At 33.8% G+C, this 12,273-nt stretch overlaps 1 protein-coding gene across 4 annotated transcripts in view; it reads right to left on the bottom strand.

Moving 5' to 3' along the window:
* Nucleotides 1–12,273, bottom strand: part of LOC100113816 (programmed cell death 6-interacting protein) — a 374,789-nt gene that overhangs the window by 93,332 nt on the left and 269,184 nt on the right. For all 4 annotated transcript variants that reach the window (XM_031928159.2, XM_031928160.2, XM_031928162.2 and 1 more), the window contains one exon: nucleotides 3,803–3,944. In XM_031928159.2, coding sequence (XP_031784019.1) covers nucleotides 3,803–3,944 — 142 coding nt within the window. The remainder of the gene's footprint in view (nucleotides 1–3,802; nucleotides 3,945–12,273) is intronic.

The raw sequence follows: 12,273 nt of genomic DNA, 5'->3' as shown, positions 1-12,273 counted from the left end.
GAGCGTGAAAATGGAAGAGAACGAAGGCATGGCAAGGATACAAAAAACAATGAAGGAGATTAGGAAAATGATGAAAGAGGAGAGAAAGAAAAGTAAGCAGATGATGGAAGAACTGTATGGAAAATGGGGGGAGATTGGTAAGATAATAGAAGAGGGAAAGGCTATTGCGTTAGAGGCAGAAATAAAGGAGTTGGAGACGCAGAAAGAGAAATGGAAGAAGAAAAGAAAATATAGAAAAGATGGATTTAGGAATAGGGTAGACTAAAAAATATGCAAGATAACTGGAGAGAGTTCAGTCAACAACGAGGAAGAGAAGGAAGACAGAGAGAAAGAGAGAAGACAGCTTTATGAACTGAAATGGAAAGTTGAAATTAGTAAGGGGGACAAGAAGACAAAGGGAACAACATCATAATATTGAGACTGAACCAAGAAAAGAAGGAGACAGGAGAGCTAGAAGAGTGGATATAGGTGAACCTGATAGTTAAGGTAAGAGCGAAAAGCACATAGTGGGTTAGAGGGAGAAAGGCAGACAGGACAGGGGCGGAATTTTTGAACAGGGAATAAAAGGAAAAGGTAATACAAGTAAGTTAAAAGAGACGAAATATTTATATTATATTTATATACTATTACTCCCCGGAGCTCTCTGTGTGTATTCTATTCATTAAGTTGTTTGATCAGCTTGTTATATTATTATTTTCCATGATGTTAACTAGGATCTATTGCTGTATAAAGGTGACACAATTACAATCTTCCTCTTACAAGCTGGATGACGTAGTCTCCTTCTTGTTGTGACTGGATAGTGTCTATTCGCACTCACCCCGTGTAAAATTCGTGTAAAATCCGTAAAACATCCGTTATCTTTTATCTGCCCGTGTCCGTATCAGTTCCCTGTTTGCTCCGTTTCCGTGTCAATGACACTTGCATGTTTGCTTCGTGTTAGTTTCCGTGTTCAGTTTGGTATTTGTTGAGTCCTTGTACGTTCTGTGTCTTTTCCGTATCTATTTCGGTGTCAGTTCCGTGTCTATTTCCTTGTCGGTTCTGTAACTGCTCCGTGTAGTTTGAGTCCGTGTCCGTGTCAGTGCGAACTCCGAATCAATATTTTTGTTATGTTTGTGTAAACAAATAAATGTATTGCTCATTTGATTCCAGATTCTTAAGATGTAATTCAAGATTACTATCAAGATAATCGAATAAGTGTTTTCATACTTATGGCGCAGTACGGGTGTGAAAAGAAATTCAAGAATATCGGCTGGTGCGACGTACGACGCTTCCTTCCCGACACTGAGAAAGCTTTGGTATAGCTGCTACTATGCAAGTTCATGCGGTTTCCCGAATCGTGGTTGTAGGTGCTACTCTTCTTAATCGGAGTAACAGCTACTCCGATCGGCGTAGCTCACATCCCGATGAGTGTAGCAGCGGCTCCACCTAGACCTTTTTATATTACTAGGGTTTGGTCAGTTTCTGCATATTTAAATTTTGCAGATTTGCTAAATCGCGAATGATTAGAACACGGAACTTAGAAGCGGATAAGAACAGATTTACCCTAGCTAAAAAATGGGGTTTTTCATAATAAATCGACTGACAGTGGTTAAAACAGAAAGCTTCGATTACGACCAACGTGAATAAAGATGAAAATTTTCACCTGGCTTGTGAGATCAACCAGATCCAGATCAAGATGGCGATCCGAGATTCTCGAGTATTATTTTTTATTCACGACTGAACTATAATAGCCATTTTATTTTCTGAAAAGCGGGACTAAAGTAGCATTTTATTCTCTCATATTTTTTTCCCGCAAAATGCGGGAATAAAGTAAATTTGCAGGAAATGAATTTTTTATTTCCGCAAAATGCGGAAAATTTTTGAAAATTTTGAAAATTTGAAAAAATTGCAATAATTTATAAAAAATGTTAAAAAGTAGAAAAATTATAGAAAAATTTTAATAATTTTGAATATTTAAAAAAAAATGTATTAATTTATATAATTCAGCTGTTGTAGGTCCCACTTTTCAAGAAATGCGGCTAGACAGTACAGTCGCGAATAAAGCACTATATGTAACACGAGAGTAAAGTCGATTATTCCCTTGGATGATTTACTGCCCTCGCTTTACTCGGGCAGTAAACTCTCACCCGCGGGAATAATCAATGACTTTACTCCTTTGTTCCATAGTGTACTATTATGACACAGCGTGCGTAAACCGAGATTTAATGAGTGCATTTTTGCACGAGCATGCGGTAGATCGAGGTTTACACCATGAATCTACAAACGAACATGGACACGGACACGGAACCAACACGGACACAAAAACGGAACGGACACGGAAATGGACACGGAAATATTGCGTATAGAAAACCCGAAACGTGGAGCCGCGAGCCCGCGAGAAAAGGCCTGACGGGAGAAAATCAGGACCGATCCACTGACCTTAATCACTTCCACGATGACTCCGAGGAAAACGCCAGCACGAGGAAAGCATAATTGAAAGGTTTCTAGAAGAGCTGCTGTTCTCGCGTCCGTTGGGGTTCCACCAGGGCAGGAGAGTGACGAGCGGGCGAGCGGCTCGCGCCTATTGGCTGTCGCTGCGCGGGACTTTTGTCTTGCTCTCGCTCGATGCCTAGAGGTTCGTGTGCGCCGTTCTCGTTCACGGTGTGGCGGCGCATGCGCTGCGCGGTTACACTCGTAAGCTGTTGGAGCCGATGCCCGAGAAATTCAAACTCTCGCGTTCCTTACAACAGACAGCCATACGCTCGCAGATAATTCAGAGTTTAGCAGCTCCGAATCACGGAACCCGGAACAACGAAACGTCACCGATGTCAAGGCCCTTGACTTGAGTGTACAATTGTTGAATTTCGAGTGCGATACGCAGCAGTTTGTGTTCCCGACACTCTGCGGAATGCTGCAACGCCGATCTAGCTGCTTCGGACTCTAGCGTTGACAGACTCCACCAGGGCTCCCCCATCTGCGAGCGACGCCTTATGATGCGCGTGCTGTTTCTTGAGCGCCCTGTTGATTTGGCCTCTCTGTTGCCGCGCCAACCTGGTCCGTCGTCCTCTCTCGCCCCTCCTTGACCTCTGCGGGAGCTGGCGACGACCGTTGTGCTTTCGTCCTTTCCCGAACAACTCTTTTACTCCGGCATCGTTTGGCTCAAAATAAACAGATGCTATTAACCACATACATCCAGACACATTCATTCGATCTTAAGACACTCTGCCCTGGCTTCTCCCGGACGACTTGTCACATGTTGGAATTTCAACATGTTACAATGTATAAATGCCTAAATATTTATATTCGAACTCCGAACATCTCCAAATACGTTTCTATAAAGTTTTAGCCAGACCTTGAATTTTATTGTCACAAAACTTTCTTTAGGAGAAAGCAAAATTCATCAAAAAGTTTTTGTAGGTCTTTTTGAAACGGTAGGATTAATAAATTAGAAAAATTTAAGTCTATAATTTTGTTCATTAAATATGGTTTTTTTACTTAAAGCTCGGTCTTAGTAGATCTTAAGGGGGATTTTCTCGCATTATAGTTTCTTAATTGAACCTTTTGTGCTACAGATTTATTTTACCTACATCAGCTTTATGGGTATCTTTGGAGAAATGTTATTGCTGTGGCAATTGGTGAGGTGAATCTGAAATTGTTACCCTTAAGATGATGCCTTTGCACACATAAAAAAACTGTACAAAAAGTTTAAATGAGATAAGAACTATAAAAGCGGCCACTTAATTTCTTGAAAATTGACAGAATCCAAGATGTGATTTCAGAGAATCAAAGAAAATAGAATAAATTTAATATGATGTGGAATTACCTTTATGATGGCTTGGAATATGCAGTGAATCAGAAGCATCAGTTTGGCTTAAATTACTTGTTAAATCTTTTAGTATTTCTTCTTTTTCTGTTTTTCGAGCAAAACAAAAATCTGAGACTTTATTTTGGAATATAATCAGCAGCTAAAAAGAATATACCTTAGTCACTATTTTGCAATTTGTAAAAACATAATCCTTATCATTATTATATTAATACATATCTCTGAGATAAACTTTTAATATAAAAAGTAAAAGTTTAGTCAAGTTTGATCTATTCCCTATATCAATATGCATCACAATAATAGTATACTAGCAGGGTCACCTCACTCCTAATGTCGCTCAGTTGATGTTAGGTATAAGTGTTCATAGCTCCAAAGAAAATTTATAGAAAATTATATTGTAATGATATACACAAAAAAGGTTGCGCGAGTTTGATTATTTTTCTGTGCATGTTATAACATAATGTGTAATGAGTTACAAATGTAATATAATATTATGTATGTATGTCAATTAAAACGAAATTACATATTAAAAATAAAGTGAGATTAATCAAAGTAAGTCAAGTTTATAACAATATTTTTGCAAACGTAATATAACACAAACTCAAAATTGTTATGTTCAATGATGGGTTCAGTTTAATATTTATGAAACAGGCATGGTAAGATACGTAGTAAGTACACAACGATGGTTTGTATCTGATCAATATATTATTTAAGTTTTTAGTTAGCAATTATTTGATTCAGAACTTAATTGATCCCAACAATTCTGTGTTTGTTATACGATAAATAAAATAATATTGTAATATTACTATAATTTTGTATAACTTATATTATTTAATATACTATAAGTTACTTTATTCGATTGATCATTTTTCTTTTTAGATCTGTAATTTTGTTTCAATCGGAATTATTATGTGCATACTATTATTGACATGCACTGTAATATAGAATAAATCAAACTCGGCTAACCGTTTACTTTTGTTAAAAGTTAATCTTTTGAGACATTACATTTTTTTCAATCAAACTTATAAGAAGTATCTGAAATATGGTCTAGAAATAAAATTTATGTTTTATAAACAGTTTTAATTACAAACAAAACACAGTTAATGAACTCAACATTGACAATTTTTGAATCATAATTGATTTTATGTAATCAAACTATGTAAAAAATGTAGTTCGATTAAAATATTTGTACACACACACACACACATATATATAATTTTCAAAATTATCAACATTTTAAAAATATTTTAAATAATTTAAAAATTTCAAAAATTTTAAAAATACTTATATAGACACACACATTTGTCAGATAGGCTGCAGAGTGAGAATAAAAATAGTCCCTTGGAAGAAAAAAGTGTTTTCCTCCCAAGGGAGTAGTTTTTTCCCTCTGCTAAGAAAAACTCGATTTTTCATTCACTTACATGCATGGAAAGTGGCCTTTTTCATGCACGTATCATGAAAAATAGTTTGCTGATTCATTTAATAATTACTCGATAATATTACTGTTGTATTTATGATAAAATCAACGTTACCAAATAAAGATGTAATAATCGTTCTTATGTGACAAATTTCTCGAACTTTTATTTGAAATAATTATTTTAAGTGTAGCGTCGAGAAAGTTCCACATATAAAGAGGTACAGTAAGAGTCAAGGCCACAAAAGTACTAAGTAGCTAATAATCTAACTTCTACGCCCACAACAAGAGTAGCGCGTGGAAAGCTGTGTTGCAGTTTCTGTGCTACGATGTTGCCGGGTCCTGTAAGACCCAATGAGTGCTACACGCACTGACGCTGTGACATAACAAAAGAGGCCTAACACCCCACGCAAGTTCCGCAGTGTAGATTAAAAAAATATGATTTTAGAATCCCGAAGTCAAATGATTTTATGTTTAGAGCATATTTACGTTTTTTCTTCTCCCCCACTCTTCCCGTTGATGCTCTGGGCCACAGCTGAGCAGCCAGCAGCAGTAGAACATTAGCAGCGCCACTAGTCAGCGGCGGTTACATGAGCGTAAGCGTGCGACGATGGTGGCAAAACGAGCCGCAATAGGCTCGCGCGGTGTGTGTGCGTTCTGTTAATAGATGTGGATGTGTGTGTGCTCGTATTAATGTGATAGTTTTCTCGGGGCCTGAATTCCTGCTCTCTTCCAGAATCTTTATAAAGTCATGTGCGGCCTATGCGTAGTCACTGACTCCAGCGCAACTTAAGCGCCGGAGCTTAACCGCAGAGAGCATGTTTCCACCTTGAATTGAAACATTCTTAAAAAGAGTTGTGTTCAAAGTAGATAACGCAACTTAACGCGTATCTTCTCATCATCTTAAATTCGGCTTATGTTACAAAATTAGAATCAAATTCAGGACATACACCTTTATTATATTAAAATGTGTCTGGTCGTTGGTAGTCTCCGGCTATAAGTTCACTTCATCCCCAAAACTAACCCTCCTAAAAAGGTGGGGGTAAACTGGTAGTTGACCGGAAGTAGACCGGAAGTTGACTGGAAGTAGATCGGAAGTAGACCGGAAGATGACTGGAAGTGAACAGAAAATGGACCAGAAGTAATTCGAGAAAATAAAAATGACCTGGAAGTAACCGAAAATAACCGGAAATGCACCGGAAATATATAAAAAATGAACAGTAAGTGACCGGAATGAGGTATATTTGCTGAACTACTCCTAAGCGGTAAATCGAAACTTAATCAATAGTAAACCAAATACCGACAGGAAGTGAAACAAATTAATGCATTGTTATCGTTTTGTATTATATTATTGTATTCTGCATTATTGCTTTCTTTCTAAAGAAGCTTTGTAATAAGAATTTTCAGAGTTTGTCTAAAATCATTTCGGAAGTGCGTTTCGAAGTATTTAAAGTTGCAAAATAGTCTTTTTGGAAAATGTCCGTATGGATGTATGTGTGTGTGTACGTATGTAGACGCCTGTATCTCAGCTTCTACTAACAAGGAAAGGTACCCAACCCGAACTCACCGATTTTGATGATTTTCATATATGTTGTAGAACATAAAAAAATAAGAGACACGTATTTTTTTTATCGGCTAATTTTCACTTTTAAGGGGTAAAAACCTCCCCTAAAGTTAACCCCCAAAAAGCGTTTTTTTTAAATATCTCGGCTTAAAATTAATATTTTTCAATGAAACAAATTGGAGGTTATTTCTTACAAAAAGAGCAAGTATTTTATGGTGATTTGAAGAGTAAGAGTAGCATCCCCTATTTTTTAGGGGTTGAAAACATCTATTTTTTGGCATATTTTTATAATAAAAATGTTTAAACCGACTAAAAAAAATTGGAAAAAATGTTTAAACATCCTCAATAACAAAATTTAGTTGACGTCTTTCGGTGTTTTCATAAATATTACCCCTAAGGGGGTAAACCACCCCTAACACAAAATAACTGTAAATATGTAATTCAATACATAATATTTCGTAGAAAGTTTGTATATAGAGGTTTTCGAGGTCGCTGATTACAAATCTGTTATCAGATTTTGAAAATTCAAAATGGCGGAACCAATAGGACGGAAATATCGAAAAAAAATTTTATATAATAAAAAAGTTTTAAACGACTAAAAAAATTGGAAAAAATTTGTAAACATCTATAATAAACAAATTAAGTTTTTCGATTTTTTCATAGATACTACCCTTTAGGGGGTAAACCACCCCTAACACAAAATAACTATAAGTATACTTCAATCCATAATATTTTGTAGAAGGTTTGTATATAAGGGTTTTCGAGATCGCTCTTTGCAAATCTGATATCAGATTTTGAAAATTCAAAATGGCGGAACCAATGTGGTGGACGAAAATGTCGAAAAAAAATTTTAACTTTCATAAAAACTTGTTATAAATGTGTTATCTTTTTAGCCTGTACATGTGAACTAAAGAGCCTTAAACCCTAAACCCCTAAAGAACAAATAGGCTAAATGGTTGTGCTTTTTAACCAAACCACCTCAAATTCCTAAATTTGTAAACAAGAAAATTCTGTGTGTGAAGCAGTTTTATAATTTCCGTAGAAATTGTTATCAGAATGTTATTGAAATTCCTTTATTGTAAATTCAACTTATAATGTATTTTTGTTTATAATATTAGAGTATAATAATAATCTATAATCTTTTATCTTTTGCCATAGTGCATTTTTTGTATTGAGCATAAAATATATTATTACGATGTTTTTACAATAATGGTAGTCCTCATAAAAGTGTTTAAAGCACAATGCTTTTTTGCACCAACCACATCGTACAATTGCAATGTTTGTGCACCCTTCTATTTCATAATGTGTTGCACAAGACTTTCCAAAACTGAAATCTATAGGATTATCAAATTTATCTGGTTTTTCATTGACGTAACCGCTTTTATAACAGGAATATTTAAACAAATCTATATATCTCGGTGAAGACAGTTGGTTGTGAACCAATGATTGAAGTTTAATTATATTATTTCTCACATGTAAATTCATATCATGATCCATTAATATTACATTATCAGAAAATGTTCGGACAAAGTTTTTCCAAATACGGAATCCATAGACATCAAGTGGTTGTATTTTTCCTGTGGTTCCAGTTGGAATTTTTTTATGTTAATAATTTTATTTTGTGGCATTGTTTCTTCTATAACTTTGTCACAATGACCACTCCAAGAATCAAGTAATAGTATTGAGTGATGGCCTACATAGGGATAAAATATTTTTTCCAACCAGATTTTGAAGTGATCTGCAATTAAACGACTTACTAATTAACTGATCAACGATATTACAATGTAAAAATTGTTATTAGTTCCCTTACTTGTTGTTAATTTTCCAGATTTGGATGCTTCCACGTACACGTTTTCTGGTCTAAATATGTTTTGTTCTACAATAGGGCCAAACTTGCCACTTGGTTCCTTTAAAACAAGAAATAGCGGTGACAACAGTTGTCCAGTAGCTGATATTAGTGGCTGTATAGTATAACTATGCGTTGTTGCTGAAATTGACTGTACCAGACATTGCACTTGCTTTTCTCCTTCTACTGCTAATGTTCTTCCAGAATGCATTTCTAGCTGAAATCCGCTCTGATCTGTATTATACAAATTTTCGAGTCCAATCCTTGGTATACACGATTTAACGTCATCGATAAATGCTTCAGCTTTAGCCGTAAGTTCTGCACTACTTTCTAGTGTTTTTCTTGTTATGAACTTATTTATTTTTCTAGAAACTATTCGGTGTGCTTGCTTAAATTTGAGTAACCAATGATTAGAAGCTTTGAATCTAATATCATCAAAACCAATTTCTTTTTTAGCTTGTAAGGCCCATCGAATTATATCTTCATCATGGATAATTGAACCACTGTCGAGAGCTGCTTGAAAATTATCCAGGGTATACTGACAAATTTGTGCTACTTTTTCTCTATACGTGCCACCTTTATTAATTGAATGAGCCCAACGACGTAGCTGACTAATAGATGATACTTTTTTGAATCTGTTTTGCACTGTTTTGAGACTTAAATTTTGCTTCGTTTTGCTACTTCTCCAAAATTCTACAGCTCTTTTTTTGTATTCAAAATCTAGTTCTTCATTATCTGCTGTACATTGATTTGTTGGTGCTATATCCGGATCAGGAAAATGATGTTGCACTTCATCTTCAATTATTTCCACATTATGGTCTTTATACTCTTCTTGAAAATCCAAAGAGTCATCAGTAATCATTTCTACATCATTGAAATCATGTGTTGCATCTATTAAAATTTCTTTTATTTTTTCGGCCAACTCTGTTTCGTGATAATTCGTGACACTATCTGGTATGTTTAACGCTTGAAAGTATGCTAATAATAAGTTTAGAACGTTTAACGGATTAATTTTCATTTTTCAATCTAAAATGAAAACAAGCGGTAAAATTTATACAAGCTGTGTTTTTGCATGTAAGGCACGACTGCTACATTTCTACCAGAATAAAACGAGTGAATGTAAATTGAATCAAATCATTAATTTATGCATTGGAGAAGAATTCTCGTTCCACTTTGTGATGTTCGGAAAACTCTATTTTTGGTTTTATTCAACTTTTATTCACTTTGAAATTGAATAATGTAAATCTATATAAAATCACTAAAGAAAATTTTCTACAACTGTATGATACCACTGACAAACAAAAAGACGTACTATTCGTACTTTCCGGCATCGAACTAGAATACCCACAAAACTCACTCACTGCCTAAAAAATAACACAGGCAGCTGAGGTAAACACTCGATGAAAACAATCTAAAAAAAGAACATACTGATTCGCACATATTGTCAACAACTTTTATGAGTGAAAGACATTTATCTGTGGAATTATCATTGAATGTACGATAACATTCATTAAACTAATGAATGCATATAAAATTCCCTTTCAATAACAACGTGTTCTTTAATTGCAAATGAAGTTCGAGTATTAATATTCTTTTATGTATTTTTACCAATAACAAAAAATATCATAGTAATATAATAATAATAAGAAGAAGAATAAGCATAATTGCAATAGCAATAATAACAGTAATACTGATAATAGCAATGATAATGAAAAATAATAATAATAATTAGAATAATATTTATTATTAAATTTAGATTTTTTGATAAATTCATTAAATCGTATCAAATAGTATTATTATGGAATTCCAGACTGTAAATATTTTACTATAGATACAATAATCATTACTTCGAGAATTCATCTAAAAAACGTTTGGCTTACGAAATAATTGTAACAATGAAAAACTCCCAAGTTTGACAACATTAAATTTTATTACAAAACGCAAAAGAGTTTGATAAACTAATTTTATTGACCTATGTTTTTTCATTTGCAAAAAAGTGTGGACTTTTTGAATTTATAAAATTATATAATTATGCAATTTATGAAATACTTTATAATTTATGAAATTACTTTTGAAATTATGCTAATTTATAAAAGCAGAAAAATAAATAATCTTTGATTGAAACATAAAACGAGACGTTATTTGTTACATACAAAATGATAGAATAAAATATCGGTAATATGTCTATACTCGTGTCTACGGTAAAGCATAGGCCTTCGGCTTGTCTGGAGGTTAGGGGTTTGGAGTCGTTTGGTTAAAATGCACAACCATTTAGCCTATTTGTTCTTTAGGGGTTTAGGGTTTAAGGCTCTTTAGTTCACATGTACAGGCTAAGTTTTTTTGAAAGTTAAAATTTTTTTTCGATATTTCCGTCCACCATATTGGATCCGCCATTTTGAATTTTCAAAATCTGATAACAGATTTGTAATCAGCGACCTCGAAAACCTCTATATACAAACCTTCTACAAAATATTATGGATTGAAGTATACTTATAGTTATTTTGTGTTAGGGGTGGTTTACCCCCCAAGGGGAAGTATCTATGAAAAAACCGAAAAACTTAATTTGTTTATTATAGATGTTTACAAATTTTTTCCAATTTTTTTAGTCGTTTAAAACTTTTTTATTATATAAAATTTTTTTTCGATATTTCCGTCCGCCATATTGGATCCGCCATTTTGAATTTTCAAAATCTGATAACAGATTTGTAATCAGCGACCTCGAAAACCTCTATATACAAACTTTCTACGAAATATTATGTATTGAATTACATATTTACAGTTATTTTGTGTTAGGGGTGGTTTACCCCCTTAGGGGTAATATTTATGAAAACACCGAAAGACGTCAACTAAATTTTGTTATTAAGGATGTTTAAACATTTTTTCCAATTTTTTTTAGTCGGTTTAAACATTTTTATTATAAAATTATGCCAAAAAATATATGTTTTCAACCCCTAAAAAATAGGGGATGCTACCCTTACTCTTCAAATCACCATGAAATACTTGCTCTTTTTGTAAGAAATAACCTCCAATTTGTTTCATTGAAAAATATTAATTTTAAGCCGAGATATTTAAAAAAAAACGCTTTTTGGGGGTTAACTTTAGGGGAGGTTTTTACCCCTTACAAGTGAAAATTAGCCGATAAAAAAAAATACGTGTCTCTTATTTTTTTATGTTCTACAACATATATGAAAATCATCAAAACCGGTGAGTTCGGGTTGGGTACCTTTCCTTGTAAGTGGATTTTAAGCCACCAAGTCTCATTTTCTTTGCTTTTACTGTAACATGGTGGGAAAAAAGTATGTTTTTACATTTTTGCAACTCGATTTTAGTTATAGCGATTTTTCAGTTTTAAGAGTTCCATTTTATCTGATAAAGTTATCGAAAAAATAATTTAAAGTAAATTATTTGATATGTACCTTTTAGAGAATAAAATTACTTATCATTTTACCGCAGTGAATTTATATTATCTTTCGTTGTTCTTTTATTATACACCATAAAGCGCAATTTATTGAAACCGTTTTCACCCAAAAACTAAATGTCAAACCGTTCTAAAGATAACCATGATTACTGAAGATCATTAGAACTCTACACCACTATAATTTAGATTCATTTCGTAAGGCAGATCCGTAGAAAAACGCAAAAACCGA

The sequence above is a fragment of the Nasonia vitripennis genome (assembly GCF_009193385.2).
Source record: "Nasonia vitripennis strain AsymCx chromosome 4 unlocalized genomic scaffold, Nvit_psr_1.1 chr4_random0004, whole genome shotgun sequence".
NCBI lineage: Eukaryota > Metazoa > Arthropoda > Insecta > Hymenoptera > Pteromalidae > Nasonia > Nasonia vitripennis.
This window is presented reverse-complemented; position numbering and strand designations above follow the sequence as displayed.